Source organism: Lepisma saccharinum, chromosome 7 (genome assembly GCF_977018435.1).
Source record: "Lepisma saccharinum chromosome 7, izLepSacc3.1, whole genome shotgun sequence".
Classification (NCBI taxonomy): Eukaryota; Metazoa; Arthropoda; class Insecta; order Zygentoma; family Lepismatidae; genus Lepisma; species Lepisma saccharinum.
The window spans coordinates 20,065,975-20,083,908 of record NC_139235.1 but is presented as its reverse complement, the minus strand read 5'-3'; the positions used below and the strand labels follow the sequence as shown (position 1 = coordinate 20,083,908).

At 36.0% G+C, this 17,934-nt stretch overlaps 1 protein-coding gene across 1 annotated transcript in view; it reads right to left on the bottom strand.

Annotated features, from left to right (window-relative positions):
- The window catches only part of Patsas (palmitoyltransferase Patsas), a 47,256-nt gene that overhangs the window by 10,019 nt on the left and 19,303 nt on the right, over positions 1–17,934 (bottom strand). The window contains exons 6-8 of the mRNA XM_083125061.1: positions 7,820–7,916; positions 3,144–3,296; positions 28–200 (exon numbers count right to left, since the gene is read on the bottom strand). Coding sequence (XP_082981187.1) covers positions 28–200; positions 3,144–3,296; positions 7,820–7,916 — 423 coding nt within the window. The remainder of the gene's footprint in view (positions 1–27; positions 201–3,143; positions 3,297–7,819; positions 7,917–17,934) is intronic.

Below are 17,934 nucleotides of genomic sequence, written 5' to 3'. Positions count from 1 at the left end.
TGTTTTACTACAGATTTCTCACTGTACCTGTTGCGGACTCCAACACAGTTGTAAATGAAAGGGCAATGATGATCCATGTACTGGACACAACGATTGCATACTCGGCAGTGCTTAGCTCGAAGTGGCCTCAAGCAACGGCATGTGTGGCAGAGTCTGGAGAGCACAACGTTTCTCTTCTTCCACTTATCATAGTACGGGATCTAGAAAAAAGACCAAACAAGAGATGTTAAACAGATTGTACATACCTCTCTCTGTGCACGTCATAACGATCATTGTTTAATCTTTTTGCATGATTAGAATTAGTTTATAAATATTTTGTAACACGAAGGTGAAGATAAAACTTCTGTGGGTTTATATATTAGTGCAATAACTAAACAAGATGCAGTTCACTATTACCTGTATTCTGATTTAGTTACATCCATTGCTATATATATATATAGATTTTCGTTGCTATAGCAATTTTAGAATTCCAAATATTACATCATTTATACAGCGTTTAGTGCAAATGAATAACATAAAACATAATTAATGTTGTACAAAGTAAATATTATACATTATTTAAACATTAATAGAAAGTAACTTTTCTAATATGAAAGCAATAATTTTAATAAACATATAATCATATTGTGCGGATCCACAGGATCGTCACAATGCAGAGTTGGATTAAAAATGAAATGAGATACAAACCCCCTCCCCGCCTACTGTATAAATGATAATGAAACAGGTCAGAAATGCACAATATCCTGGCAAACCTCACTCTTTTGTTACATCTGGAAAACCAATGCATCTGGAGTTTAAAAAAAATGATTTCTTGTTTATTTAAGTCGACTTTATGCACAGAAAGGCTAATTGGAAATAACACTAAATTCAACACAAATCAAAGGGAACCAGGTGCCAATTCCAGTGGAGGCACATTGGATAGTGTTCCGATCCAACTTTAAACTGTGGGTCCAGTCCAGATTAACATATCTGATCATAAATTTGACTTATAATGTACTTTGACAAACTAAACAACTTTTTAAATTTTTCTCATGTTCAAATATCGACATGAGCATTGGTCAGAATCGATAAGAGTATCCATAGCACTCCCACGTGACAGACACGCTAACACTAGCCTACCATGACTCTATAGGTCCCAAGATGAACACAAAAGGTTAGCATTGGTTCGTTTACTCATACTAATAATTTACACTGGGGCTGAGCTGATATCACTTTGAGCTGATACTGATGCAGATACTCTCACAGATTCCAATACCAATGCTTGAAAATTGTAAACAATTAAAATGTTCAAAATATTGATCAATATTGGTGTGTAAATATTCTTCTCCAATTATATGCATCAAATTACCAAGATTTTTACTTTAAAATAGGGATGGAACCAATTATCGGTACTCTATCGGTATCGGCCGATATAGACATATCGGTGTATCAGTTTATCGGTAAAATTACTGATTATTTTACCGATCCTAACAGTTGGGCTGAAAAGTTCGTACGCTGACTCATAGATGGCGTTACTAGAATTAAGTCCATGTGATTTTTACTTAGTACTAACCTTAAAAAGATACGTGTATAAATTTCACAGCTGCCGGATAATTAGTTCGTGAGATATAGCATTGTGAGTGAAGCAGCTTTTGTTATTGTGAAAAAATTGATAAAAAAGAATTTCATGTGTTAATAAAGCATTGCTCTTTGGCGAAAAAAAATACTGTTGAAGCCAAGGCTTGGCTTGATAAACATTATTCGGACTCTGCACCAGGAAAATCAACCGTTGAGAAGTGGTTTGCTAAATTTAAACGAGGCGAAATGAGCATCGAAGACGTTGCACGCAGTGGACGCCCCAAAGAGGCTGTTACCGACGAAAACATCAAAAAAGTCCACAAAATAATTTTAAATGATCGTAAAGTGAAGTTGATCGAGATAGCTGAGACTTTAAAAATATCAAAGGGACGTGTTGGACATATTGTGCATGAATATTTGAACATGCGAAAGCTGTGTGCAAAATGGGTGCCGCGCGTGCTCACAATCGGTCAAAAGCAACAACGTTTTGATGATTCGGAGCAATGTTTAGCGATATTCAACCGTAATAAAATTGCTTCCCCATCCACCATATTCTCCAGATCTGGCCCCCAGTGACTTTTTCCTGTTTGCAGACCTTAAAAGAATGCTCGCTGGAAAGAAATTTAGCACTGATGAAGAGGTAATCGCCGAAACTGAGGCCTATTTTGAGGCTAAAGAGAAATCGTACTATAAAAATGGCATCGAAAAATTGTATGACCGCTATAATCGTTGTATCGCCCTCGAAGGCAACTATATTGAATAATAAAATCGAATTTTGTCAAAAAAATATTTTTTACTATGTTAGCCTACGAACTTTTCAGCCCAACTGTTATATATCTATAAATATCTTACAATTTAGTGCAAAATTCTGCCATTTTTTTGTGGATAATCTTCATGCCCTACTTTCTAGAAAAGTAAATGTCTAAATATGCAACTTCTCTTACACTGCAGTCACCTCAAAACACACATTTATTAAGGAGATCAATGAACATTTCAGGTTCTTCAAGGACCATTTCTAATTTTATATCGGATCGGTAGAATATCGGTTATCGGTATCAGTAAATTTTATATCGGTAGTTTATCGGTATCGGCACCCATAGCAGAGTGGTTAGCACATCGTGCTACGATGCCAGCAGTCCCAGATTCTAATCCTGGCCAGGGCATGGATGTTTGTAAGTGTCCATTCATCAATTTCATCATATCATCACTCATTACCATCTTCGCAAATTAGATAAAAGTGGCACAAAAAGTGAAGTAAAATAAAGCAAATCAATCAGTATCAGCCAAAATTTCATATCGGCCAATCCCTATTTTAAAATATTCAAGAATTACATCAGAATACAAAATTAAATGTTATGGCATCAGAAAATTAAGCTTTCACACAAAACTGGGCAAAATGAAAACAAACTTCGAATTTTGTATAACTTCGAGTATAATTAGACTCTGAAAGCTTTGCACGTCATTTTTGTGGAGCCTGTGAAAGACCAAAATGCTGGGAAAAGTACCAATACCACTGGTATCAGCTGATACCAATATATCGACATTTGTATTGGCTCAGCTTGAATTTACACAATGTTATCACCTACCTGCTTGATAGCTCTGTGATAGTTCTCCGTGTTATGAGCAACATAACCAGGGTCTCTCCTGTTTGCTATTACCCAGCTAAGCCACATCAGAAGGTTCCAGTAGATAAAGCAATAGTGAGCTCCTCTCAGGATGTTCCAGGTGATCGGTATGCACTAGAAAAACCAAGCCACTGCATTAAGACTAAGACAGATTTTAGATGGAAATGACGAGCGACATGCTACAAACAAGTGGCATGGCGATTGCCCACCAAACCTACAAGCAAAGGGGCCCTTTCAGTCTGTGAAAAAAGCATTCATTACGTGTATGCGACCAACGTACAGAGGCACGCACGCCATGCAAGTTATTGAGAAAACAACCAAGTCTGCGTGGTACACGATTTGCAAATACGATAAACCAAAATGATTGAATAGAAAAATATTCAGACAGATAAAATGAATATGACCACAAAATACTGCTCATAACAAAAAATACGCATTTGAGAGAGAAAAAAAATAAGCATGTCAAAACAATTTACAGCCCCTTTTATGAAGGACTATGGGGTAGTCCATAGGTATGGAAGAATCCACACTTATGGACTACCCTGTATTTGGTATGAAATTAATCTAGTATTAAAGCACCAAGATATCTGTAACCTTGCTAATGGCTTCACGTACATTGATCGAGTTGGTGTTTTAAGTCCACTTTATGCTCTGTAAGGCTAATCGGGACTGGGCCTACAGTTTAAAGTGGGATCCGAACCACTATGTGCCTCCACGTACCGAGATACAGAAATGTTGGAAGATCTATGCAAAGAATTTTGACACAGCTTCATCATAACATCATTAATTCAAATATTTTGCTCAAATCTTCTGATGGTTGCAGAATCAAGCTATCCTCTGCCACACACATTCACAATCTTGGACATTTGTGGAGGTGATATGATCAGTACCATGCTCTGGCCACATTTACTCCTCCCAGCTGCCCATGAGTACCTATTTACTAGGGGCTGGGTGAACTCCCAAGCTCCTCCATGTAGGGACACATTTGAACCCCCCCCCCTCCAGATCACTACTCCTCTTCCATATAACATGCACTACAATAAATAACCACAGAAGAAATATATATTACTATTCACCCCAGGAAATGAACCTGGGTCTCCAAATTGGTAGTCAGCTGCCCTACCAACTGGACAGCCAGGATCTCAATTCATGGTGATGTAAAATTTAATACAGTGCACAATCTTAATTAAACTAATTAAAAGCAGAAACAACAAAAAAGTGAAATTAATTATACACAAACATATAAAGTTAAAATAGCAAAAAGTTAGAGGTGAAAAGATTCTCTCGGGCTATCGACCAGGTGAGTTGTAGAAAAGATTCCAAGCTTTCGAGGGCTAAAGTCACTCTCATCTTCAGGATAGAAGTGCAGTCCTGAATCAGGAATTTCCATCTGCAAAAGTCGGGACTAGCGGAACATTCAATCAACGAGGGCCATAGACCAGAAATTATAGCCAAATCTTCAAACTACTGGGACTGCATCATAAAAGAAGCATGGGGAAAATGAGAATCTCAATCGCAACATGGGGCTCGAACTGGACCCAGCTTGGCTAGCAATAGTCGACCAGCAGCGTGGACGTAGCACACACGACACCAGATTGGTCTGCCAACTTCAACAGGAAACCCCCCCCCCCCCTTCCAGGAATGTATATACATTGGGTTGACGCTCAGGACTGCACTTCTACCCTGAACATGAGAGTGACCTTAGCTTTCGAAAGCTTTGAATCTCTTCCACAACTCACTTGATCAATAGCATGAGAGAATCTTTTCCTCATTCGTCGCCAGAAAAGCTTCTAGACTTACTTCTAGTTAGACATGTCTAATTGTTATTAAAAAACATCAAAATGAAATTGAAATATCACATGGAAAAATTTAATGCACAGAAACTAATTCCTATAGAAATAATGGTATACTGGTAAGGTATGAAATATATGCTGCATGTGACATCCTGAATGTGGGGCAGTGGCGTATTCTGAAAAATTTGACATGGTTTACACAACAGTTCTTATTTGTTGCATATATATTTTTTTGGACTCCATCTAGATTAATTAGATATAATAGAAATAAAAACACCAATGCAAGCATGCACATAAAATAAAAACAGAAGTCAGACAATTTCAAAAAATTTTCGGACAATTTCTATATTTTTTTTTATAAAATCTCCCCTTTCACCTAAAATTGGACCTAGACTTCCTTGCACCAAGGGAAGGGTGCAATAGAGAAAAATCTGTGGCATACATAAACCTAGTCTATGAGGTCATTAAATACTTCACTTAAATTCTGGTTTAGAAGCTTGATTTAATAGTTTGCATAACATGTAATGAACAATTACAATACATTCAAGTTTAACGCAAAAAAAAAAAAAAATGAAAAAGTTGGTTTACCGGCAGTAAGCACGGTAGCATGGAGAATATGCCACTAATGTGAAGAACTGAAAAACATCCCATTAACAATATCATGTTATTGTAAGCAACACAGGAGCAAAATTTAAATGGAACTGACAAAACTTACGTTTGAAGAAACTTTGTAATTGTGACAGAGGTGACATTTATATTCACTTTTAAATTGTTTTCTTAGCACCTTCAAATATGTAACTATCAATTCATGTAATTTCATTATCCTTGATGAAAGTTATATAACTTCAGAATAGGGCCTCCTCGATGGCGCAGTGGTAGAGTCGTTGCCTTGTAGTCAAGGGGTCCCGGGTTCGATACCTGGTGGAGGCACATAGAGGTTTGGATCCCACTTTAAACCGTAGATCCAGTTCCGATTAGCTTACTGTGCATAAAATGGACATAAAACACCAAATCAATCAACTTCAGAATATTCTTCACCTATCTCGATTTTCAGCTACAGATAATAGTATATTTTTGTAATTGTGACGGGTGTGACACTTATGAGGCTTTTGGACCTTCATAATTCTTTCAGAAAACACTGAAATATATGGGTTCACTGAAACAATTTCATTTTATTTTTAGAAAGCAAACTTTACTCGACATTTAGATGCTTTTAGTTTCTAAAAATATTACTACATACTTTTTTTGTGAACATTTTTTACCTGTGAGAAATTTTGTGACTGGTATGACATCATGCACATGTAAGATTATAGAACAATGCAAAGGCTATGATTCTTCAAACTAAGATTTGTTTCAGAAATGAAGTAGGATACTTCAGAGCTTAAGATACACAAACAATAAACGAGATAATTAGAACGAAATTAAAATTTATTTGGTTTTCTTATTGTGTAATACTGTGCAATATTGAAACTAAAATCAAGTGGAAAAACCACACATAAAATTCTACTTCTAGTATAAAAAGTAATAAGCTTGAAACATTATGCTATTTATAAGCCATGAAACAAATGTTTGTATTATTAATTCCAAATTTTACGAAGTTTTTCCTTTAATTTCATGGATAATAAGCGAGACTTTCAATAAAAATAAATTAACCTTGTTTGTACACTTTCACATGGAATGGCTCTAATATATACCAGGTGTGCCGGTTAATAATTCTTAATTGATCCGAAAGAAAACAAGTGTATCTGGGGAGAAAGGTAACAAATGCTTTATTCAAAGTATGCACCATCGCTATCTATACATTGTGCCCATCTGTCTGTCAAATTATAGATGTCCAACCCGTTCACATTTTGAGGTGATCCAGTCAGCAAGCTATTGTTCGACATCTTCGTAATTGTTGAAGTGTTGCTGGGAAAGTGAGCGAGACATAGATGAAAACAATTAGTAGTCCGAAAGGGCTAAGTGTGGTGGGTATGGCGGGTGGGGCAAGAATTCCCAGCCAAGTGCAGAAATGGTGTCTCTGATGCCTTTCGCTGTGTGTGATAAGGTGTTGTCGTGCTGCAAAATCAACTCTACCGTGTCTTGTCGTCCAATCTCGATCTTTCCCATGGCATGAAGACGACCAGATATGGTTTGGCGACCCAACATTTAACTTCTCTGTCAGTTGTTGTTGCGTTTGTGTATCGTCTTCGTCCAACAGTGCTTGCAATTCGGCATCTTGGAATTTTTTCGGCTGGGCCGGGCGATCTTTGTCTTTCAAGTTGAAATTACCACTTTTGAATCGTCGAAACCAACACACACACACACACACACACGTCTTGCATTAGGACATTGTCACTGTAAGTTTCCACAAGGATACAATGGCCTACACTCGCGTTTTTCTTTTGATTGAACAAGAAAAGCAAGACGTGCAGCACATGCTCCTTATTTGGTTTGAAGCTCAACATGTTTACCACACAAACCCAATATCATGATCACTCACACTCAGTTGCACATCCATGGTGTTTTGACAGGTACTGTCCTGGCAACACACTGACGTAGCAGTTGAGACTGTGCACCAACCCTTGCTTCCAGCGCCATCCAGCTACGAAATTAAGAATTATTAACCGGCACACCTGGTGTGTGTGTGTGTGTATGTGTGTGTGTGTATATATATATATATATATATAAAACCAGTACCTACTTGTGTACATGAACTGGTTTTGGGTTGACATGTTGACATTTTTAATGCAAAGCAAAGCAAAGCTTTATGCAGACATTATTAAATGCATTGAGAAGCTAGACAAGGGACAAACCATGCTCACATGCTAAGCACTTCCACTCAGACAGAAAAAAAGTGTTTACCCTCAACAAATACATTGGATAGCCCCATAGCAAAACCGAGCCCAAAAACAGAAGAAGAGGTCCCTTCGAGTTGCCAGCACCCCCGAAGAGCAGGCCCCTGAAAAAAAGGTTTACAGAATGAAGCACCATAAATATGAACAAACCTGACCAAGGAAAGCAGGATACACAATGTGAAGAGGCTTGGATCATGGATACTGTCCTACTGCATAGAGGTTCAGTGGAATGGTTTAGTCTTGGCTAAATTACTAGAGAGTTGGCAATAAAAGCTTTGTTCCTTTTCATGACGAATACTGATTTAATTTCGGCTCAGAAGCAGTGCATATTTAAATCATGGGCTGCTTACTTTGCATAAAGTGTCATATGTACAGTAAGTTAATTTTTATCTCATTAAAATTTCTATTTCCTTATTAAATCTTCTGAAAATCTGGATAATCACTACGAAATTTATAATTATATTAAAAGAATACTAAGGAATATTTAATAATTAGGGACGTGAAGTTTTAGTTTTCTTTTTCCTAAATTTCGGTGTTATTTTTACTTGCGTTTTTACTGGGTTTTCTTGTGCATAAGATTTTCACATTGCTTTAGTAATGGAAAATTGTTGAGGCAAATTTTAGTTTTAATGGCAAAGATAAATAAATTTAAGGCTTACCTTTGTGAGAAATGACCAAATTTCTTTCATTTGGAAAACTATTTCATCTCATCGGCCACTAAATATGAAATGTCATAAAATTTTCAAAAATTGTTTTCATAAATTTACTTTTCAGTTCACAATAACATAGATGGTTTTCCATGCACACATGGTGCATAGTCAATGTTCACACTATTCACTCACAACACAATACTTCCTACAGAAAATGCACTTCTAAATAGAAAGATAGTAGTTCATTTACATTCACTCCAATTATGGAATGATGGCGTTAACAAAGGCTTCCACAGTTCGAAGTGCGATGTTGCGACTGTTCTATCTTACAGCACAAATTTATTTTACTTCTTACGTTCATTTGTAAATGTACAATTATAATTATTATCTATTTTTAACTTCAAATGTTAATGTTAAAGTTTGCTGTTAAATAAAGTTTGTTTTCTATTTATGTTAACTTGTACAACATTTATGTGCTTGGCAACATTGTCATTGCTATGGTAACAGAGATAACAGTTGTAAAAGTGGGTCATAAAAGTTTCTATAAAAAAGTGATTTTCTGCACTTCTTTTCATGCAAATATTCAGGTAATTCAGATATGTAATCAGACCATAGTAGGTTGGCTTCACCTTTGCGAATTCTGAAAGATATTACTCAGTTATTAACTGTACACGCATAAATAATCATTGACGGCAATAGCACAATGTATCCCTAGTCTTCTTTTCTTATTTTAGGTTTCTTGAAGCTTTCAACGACAGAAAGTTGCTGGTTTGTTTCACTCGCTTTACTTGTCTTCTCGGGCCTCCCCGACCGCATTGTGGTAACGTCGCCGCCCATAGTGATCACACGGTCCCGGGTTCAATATCCGGTGGAATCAGATAGTGGTACAGATCCCACTTTAAACTGTAGGTCCAGTCCAGATTAGCCTTTATGCGTACAAAGTGGAAGATCCCCGCAGCGAATTCTATTTTAAGACGAGGTCAAAGCATTGTCAGTCATGTATGTTCCGAACTGCAAGAAATGAAGCGTGACAGTCTCTTTTGAATCGACCTTTCAGCAGTTAGACTAGAAGTGACAGGCCTCATAGCGCTTCAGGCAGTTCTTTTTGAACAGAAGAAATGTTATCCCCAGTTTATATTGCATATTTTGCGTCAATCTTCACGTTAAAGCTCAAAATTTGGTGTTATTCTGAAAAAATGGCAAAATTTGAGTTATTTCGTGATTACGAAACACCGAAAACTTGCCTCCTTAACTTCCCAAATACATTTTAAACACTTTATATCACTTTCCTCAACTTTTTGATGATATCGTTAAAACAAAAACTTCATGTCCCTACTAATAATAGATAATATATGATATAAAATTTTAAATACTTAGTGTATAAATTTAATACAATATTCACATTCAATATATATGAGTTGGTGTTTGAAGTCCACTTTATGCACAGTAAGGCTAATCTGGACTGGACCTACAGTTTAAAGTGGGATCCAAACCACTTGTGCCTCCACCGGGTATCAAACCCGGGACCCCTCGATTACAAGGTAATGACGCTACCACTGCGCCTTGGGGGAGGCCCTCATTCAATATATAAAGTGACGACAAAAATATATTAGTGATGTTCATTTTCGTAGAAGAGGATGCTGTATGTGAACATTTATTCAGCTCAAATATATTTTTTGACTTGAATTTGAATCACAGTATAAATATTTGAAAATCATTAAAAGAAAAGAAAAATGTCAAAATGATTCAGTTATACTGTCAAATCAACCAATTTTTTTAAAAATGGTTGCATGACCATTTTAGAAAAAAATCATTTTTAGTACATACGTTTGTACACGTTTCTAGATATCAAAACCAATGTTCAAAAAAAATTATTGTCTTTAGTTCTCCTGGGGCAGCCATTTTTCCAACATGGCACATGGCTTGTTTTGCTCATGTAGCAGTACACAGAAACCTTAATATCTAAAAAACCATTAAAGCTAGAGACCTGAAACAAAATTCATTTTGTAGCTAATGAAGTATACTTCTTATGATATTCAGGTATGTTTTGATTTAAATTGCATCGTAAGTACGAAAATTATGGTGGAAAATGGGGTAACAATAGTTAAAAAATTGCATTTTGAAACCTGATTTTTTAAATGAAGGTGTTTAGTCTAAGGCTTGATTTTTTTTTTTCATGTGTAGACCTACCTGCAGGGTGTCTGTAAATAAAATATCAGTGCTTAGAAATACACCCCTTTTTTACAGCATGGGCTCAAACATGGCTGTTCATTGAATTTTGACAGTTTTCGGGGTTAAATATCTCAGATGGGTCCCCTTTAAAAATTCTGAAATTTGGCACATTGGAAGCCCTTCATGAACCTAACTCACAGTAAAAATCTCAACTTTTAGATTCAACTCGTTTTGGTCAATATGAGGTAACATATGTCACCTAATTTCTGACGTTGCAAAGTATGGTTAAACTACATCCCATACTTAGAATAATGAAGTCTTTTCTTTTTCTTTTTTAAATTTGGGATAAATAAAGCCTCAGAAAATATAGTAACATAAGGTTTTAATACTTGACTTACCAGAATTAAAATTACAAGGTATGACAATTGAATATCTGCGAAATTTCATTGCAAAGGGTTTGATTTATTAGGTACCCACGACCAGTTGGTATTGTCAGCTTGAAAACTGAGCTTCCCCCATATTTTTTATCAATGTAGCAGTACATGCAGCTTAAGATAGGCAGTGGCATGCCCAGGAATTTCGAAAGGGAGGGGAGGGGGGTTACATATACTTTCTTAGTAAACAGCCCTGTTTTTGCCACATTATCCTGCCTTTGACGTAATTGTTTATGGAATACTAGGCCAAAGGTATTGGGTTATGACCCCCACAAATTCCTCCTTGAGAACTCCACGAAAGTAGGCTATTTATTTTGGAGTGTCAAAGCTGGTAAAATATATTATCTTTTGTTTCCTTTATTTTCCACTTTTTTTTTCCTAAGAAAAGACATTCGTTGAAATAGATGTGTGTCATGCACAGCAGAAGATTCATAGACATGTTTTGATAGGATGTGAGGCAAGCCTGGAATTGATCTGTGCATGTAAAAATCTCTGCAGTTATTCTTCCTTCACCTAATGTGCCGAGAGTAGTGACTTGTGAATGTCCGTTATCTGTGACAGGAAATGGAGTGTTCTGTAATATTTTTAACTGGAGAGGACTGTCATAAATACCCTTTTGGTAAGGTTCCCAAAGATCTAACTAATCTTAACAAAGTCAGTGAAAATGATAACACTTCTTAGGTCAAGACTACAGGTGTATGGCTTGGAGACAATTTGCAAATACCATTAAATATAGCTTTTTATATGGTAAAGTATGTTGTGATCTTCAGAAGTACCACTTAAAGAAAAAGTTAAGTAAGGTAAGGTAAAAAAAAGTGTCAAGAAAGCCTTATACCAGTTAAATCAATATGCCTGATATGTTGGAGTAAAAGTTTCATATGTGGAGAAAGTGACTCGCTTAAATGCCAGAATTGAAATCATGTCTTTGTGCCAAGCCAAGGAAAACTAAAGGAAATGCATGAAGTCTGTTCTGTTTTTTATGCATCTCCTGTTTCAAAACTGAGGAGGCTGATTGCAGAAAAACAATAAAGTGATCTTGCTCGAAAAACTATTCACATCCTACAAGGAGTGCAAAGGAAACTGGAAAGTTGCTTTTCACTAAGTATTAAAACTGAAGAGAAGGAAAGCAAGTGTGACAATCCTTTGCATGGCCAGTACAATCATATAATTAAAATTATAAGAAGAAAAATGTAAAAAACTAATGTTGAAAAGGTCAGAATCATCAGTTTGATTGCTACCACTTGGGTCAAGAAAAAATATGTGATGAACTGAAGGTTTCTGATAATTTACTTAGGAACTTAGTGAAAGAAAGAATCCTGCCTGATTTAACAAAGAGAATGATAGGAAACTGGAGCTGACAATACGCTGGTCAAGTCGTCTGCTGGGCCCGTGCATGGGTGCGGCCATATTGGCATTAAACAACCGGTTGCTACGTTGGTTGCTAAGGTCGGTAACATGGCGTTGGCTATAGAGCGTTGCTGAGGTTTTGGAAAGATGAGACGAAAACAATGAAGGAGGGAGAGTTAGCATGTAAGGAGAACCACTTTCGTAGTTTCAGATACATAAGATAAGAAGGCGTCATCGAAGGAAGGGTGCAAGCAAGCATGAAGGAAAGAATATATGATGTTAAGTAAAGAGATACTTAGATGTCGCAAGTGTTGTGACTAGCACTTTTTCTAAAATTTTGCAGTGGTTTTCTTAATAGTAGCTTTGTGTATGTGCGAGGAGATGTTTATTACCTTTCTTTATATTTACGTGAACCAGATTAAATATTTTACCAATGTAGGCTCTATTCCTTTGTTGCGAGCCTATTACGAGGACAAAAGGGTTGAACACAACATGTGCCGTTTCCTCTGTCCATCATTATCTTGTCATTATTAAAACTTATTACTTTATCATGTTCTTTTATGCAAAAATATTAGAATGAAAACAATTTGTTGTAATTAATAATGGGCTACCAAGCTGAAAACACCTTCAGGTCGGTCACTACGCTCCAGGCGCCAGGAATTTATCCAGTAGCGTAACTAACATGCCCCTGCGCAACTTTCAGTTGTTTGCCCATACTCGTTTAAAAATATACAAATATATTTCTTTTCTAAAATATTAATTCATGCCCACATTTATATTAGGTATATAAAAACATGAAAATGCATACATGTAATTTGAATCAATGTAAAAACTGAAACGAAAAGTTAAGACAACAGAGAAACTGTAAAAAATTATATATTATAATTATACAGGGTGACTGGTAATTAGATGTATTCCCTGAAAGGGGTTAAAGTAGAGGCAATTTGCAATAAATTTGACCATATGATACCCCGTCTGAAAATTAGTAGTTTTCGAGATAATCGAATTTCTATTGTTTTTTTAAAAAATGACAATTTTCCACATAAAAAGATGAATTGAGAAAAAACTGTTCATTATATGGAACTTATTTAAGCATTTTCTGATAGCTAACAAATAAGTGGTTCGTTGAAAAAAAAAGTTTTCCCCAAATAACCATCACATGTAAGTAACGGGTGGGTCTAAACTTACAAGTGATGGTAAAAAATGCACTCTTAGTTTACTTGGCAACATATTAATAACAAAAATGGTATGACACGAAGCATACAAATTACTTTAATTACTTCCTTGTGTCATCTGCTATCCAACAAGTTACAAATGTTGCTAACATTCACATTTGTGTACAAGAAATAATACTTCATTCATCTTCATGTGAATGGAATCAATGAACAATACAATTAAAGAACATTATACATCTTGCTCAAAGTGGGCACCTCCGTTACGAATGCAGGCACGCAGGTTTTTACGGACATTTGGTCTCTTAACTCGTGATGTGATGCTGTCCTTGATGTGTTGACCAGCTGTTGAGATCCTCTCCCTGAGCTCTTCTTGCGAGTTTACCGGTGTCTTGTCATGTGGCTCCAAATGTAAAAGTCGCAAGGCATCAAATCGATCGGGGGATCGAGCTGGGCAGTCATCAGAAAACGTTGAAATAAGTTCAATACAATGAGCAATTTTTTCTCAATTCATCTCTTTATGTGGAAAATTGTCATTTTTTAAAAAAACAATAGAAATTCGATTATCTCGAAAACTACTAATTTTTGGACGGGGTATCATATGGTCAAATTTATTGCAAATTGTCTCTACTTTAACCCCTTTCAGGGAATACATCTAATTACCAGTCACCCTGTATATGAAAACAGACTGTTATTACAAAAATTACGATATTGTCAAATGATCATTAGCAGTCCTCTGCATTTTTTCATGGAAGCAAATTCTTGTTTGCTAGTTTTCGAGCTTGATCGCTGTCACCCTGACATTGTGCTTCTCAAGTAATTTTTGATGAATTTTAGCTTGGAAAATAATTTCGTCAAGGAAGATTTTTTTTTAACTTCTCTTTTTTCCGTTTGGTAAAAATTGTAAGTAGGGTGAAAATTAGCGTTACCAGGGTGTTCTTTTGCCTGTTGTAAACCATTCAGCTAATGAAGTTTTGTTTTTCTAATCTGGTAATCCACTTTCTACTTGTGATTAACATTTTCTGTTTGCAGTTAGGGGCATAAAATATAATATGTTCGGTTGAAAATATATTTTAACGCCGAAAGTGAGCTGTCGGTCTTTCTTAGTTTATCATTCTTAGTGCGCCCCGAAGCTCGTGCGCCCCCCCCCCTGCACAACGGGGGTGTTATTTATGCCACTGCATTTATCACATGTTCAATCTTTCGTGCAATAGTCCTTAATGCACACAGCAATATGCATAACTCGGAAAAGGGGTGAATTTCCAAGAAGCGGGAAGATAAGCTTCTAGGGGAGAGATTTCTTTCGTATTGCTGTCAGTTTGTCATTGTTGTCAGTTGTGTTGTGTTCCTGTGATAAAATAACGTAATTGTTTCAACGTGATTTTATTTGTCTTAATTCCTCATAATCTATAAATGAGAGTAAAATATTTTCGGTTAGAAATCGCTTATTTACGAGTTACGATTATTCAGAATTTCTGGAAATTCAAGAACATAATATATTTTGGAAAGTGCCATTTGTTTAAGATGTAAATGCGAACCTAATTTCCTTAAATAACAGACGTGATACACCTTGAGTTTACACATTTACTTTGGATGCAATAATAATAGTTATATTATTACTGTGGAGGTACATAGTGGTTTGGATTACAATTTAAACTGTACGTCCAGTCCCGATTAGCCTTACTGTGCATAAACTGGACTTAAAACACCAAATCAACCAATAAATAATAATAATAATAATAAAAAAAATATAACATTGTTATCTTCATATGCATTTATTATTGTTGTTGATATTAGTAGTAGAAGTACTCGTCCCTATTCATTTGTGGTTGCTATTCCGGCTATTGACTGAAATCACTTTAGACACTCCCAATATTACTACTAGCTACTACTATTAAAATATGTCAATGGCTTTACTACCCATACAAGAATTTCTTTCAACGTCTATGACTATGTACTACACATATGTATTCTTCCGATCGAGAAAATGCATTGTAGTTTTTGAATACCCATTAGTGCAAAGGCATGAAATATGCCTAATGTGCACAATGATTGTAATCATACGCATAGCAATAAGACTTATCTGACCACAGACAAAAAACCATGCGACTTACGTTCATTTACCCGTCAACAAGCCGGTGTAGCGGAAACCGAAGAAATCGTAAGTTGCCGGTCACTTTCATGGAAATTGCCTGCTTTTGTTCTTCTATTTTTTATTGAACTTGTCGCCTGTAAGCAACCTGTATTTTATGTACGTATTCTTCTGAATCTAATTCTTACAATGGTGTAAGATACATATAACCATTTTCGTTTAAAAACCCTGTCACTAAGAACAAAAGGTATCCCTTGTGGTCCGTTTCCAATACTAACTGCATGGGAAAAGTATAGACAGCACGTTGTATATTGCCAGGTATACCATTGCTATGACAACAGAAATTTCGCAGATTTTCAATTGTCATACCTTGTAATTTTAATTCTGGTAAGTCAAGTATTAAAACCTTATGTTACTATATTTTCTGAGGCTTTATTTATCCCAAATTTAAAAAAGAAAAAGAAAAGACTTCATTATTTTAAGTATGGGATGTAACCTTACTTTGCAACGTCAGAAATTAGGTGACATATGTTACCTCATATTGACCAAAACGAGTTGAATCTAAAAGTTGAGATTTTTACTGTGAGTTAGGTTCATGAAGGGCTTCCAATGTGCCAAATTTCAGAATTTTTAAAGGGGACCCATCTGAGATATTTAACCCCGAAAACTGTCAAAATTCAATGAACGGCCATGTTTGAGCCCATGCTGTAAAAAAGGGGTGTATTTCTAAGCACTGATATTTTATTTACAGACACCCTGCAGGTAGGTCTACACATGGAAAAAAAATCAAGCCTTAGACTAAACACCTTCATTTAAAAAATCAGGCTTCAAAATGCAATTTTTTAACTATTGTTACCCCATTTTCCACCATAATTTTCGTACTTACGATGCAATTTAAAGCAAAACATACCTGAATATCATAGGAAGTACACTTCATTAGCTACAAAATGAATTTTGTTTCAGGTCTCTAGCTTTAATGGTTTTTTAGATACTAAGGTTTCTGTATACTGCTACATGAGCAAAAGAAGCCATGTGCCATGTTGGAAAAAATGGCTAAAGACAATAATTTTTTTTGAACATTGGTTTTGATATCTAGAAACATGTACAAACATATGTACTAAAAATGATTTTTTTCTAAAATGGTCATGCAACAACCATTGGATGGTTTGGCATGGAATGACCCCATGGCCAAGACAGACAAATTCTTATACAAAGAAACTATGCAAAATTTACCTTAGTTGATGGTGGGAATCGAACCTAAATAACTACTCCACTCTGTCTTTGATTATTGCACAGGTTCTGTTGTAGTTTAGATCCGCAAATTGTTTAGCTGAAGAAGAGAGATGAGGAGCTCTCTCGAAACATAATATTAGAATGTACAAGGACTGGACAATGGATAATGTTGAATTAGCATTGCATGCTAATAAAGAACCATCATCCCCAACATTCCAAGAAATATTATACAGAAAAGTGATGTAAAATGAAAGTATTCTCTACGTTGTGGTGAATCGGGACTTGTATATCCCGTTTCGCCACATTCTTCGGCCCACCCTGTATAGAGGAATTAGACCGATGCGTGAGATTGTCAGTTCGCGGAGAAACTTCGTTTGTTTTTAAAGAGACTCGCATGGGGGCCGACGAGACTGCCACCTACCGAGCTTCTCGGGGTAGACGTTTTCCTTGTTGGGCGAACCAGTGTTCTGCCCGGGCCGATTCCGATAACATCAACTCCAGCAACGGTGTTCCACGGCGTGATAACTGGCTGAGTTAAAGTGGCGTGACTCAGCTCTTATCTTCCGGTACACCTGTGAGCCTTGACTAGAACGTGGAAACCTTGCGGATATGGAGTTAAGTATTATTACAAGAATGGTTTAGTTTTATCGCGTTACCTTAATAGACATTTTTTTTTTAATCTTTCATCTTCCTTTTTTTTTACTTAAACATTTTTGGAAAAAGATCGTAACTTCATTTTTTTTTTTTTGATAATAATTTCCTATCGCCGGTGTCTAATTCCTCCAAAGTATATATGTAGTCAAAAGAAGGGAATGATCATGGACTTAGTTTTGGTAGGATAAGTGATGCAAGAGATAGTGGGAAACCAAAGTAAAAATGAATCTAAGACGTGGATCGTCATTGTAAAAAAAAAAAATGTTTTTGTGAAAATCTGTCAAGAAGGGGGGGTAATTTGTAACTGTTTTTTCTGGTAAGAAACTACTTATTTAAATGAGAACACATTGTTAAAACAGTTGTAACAA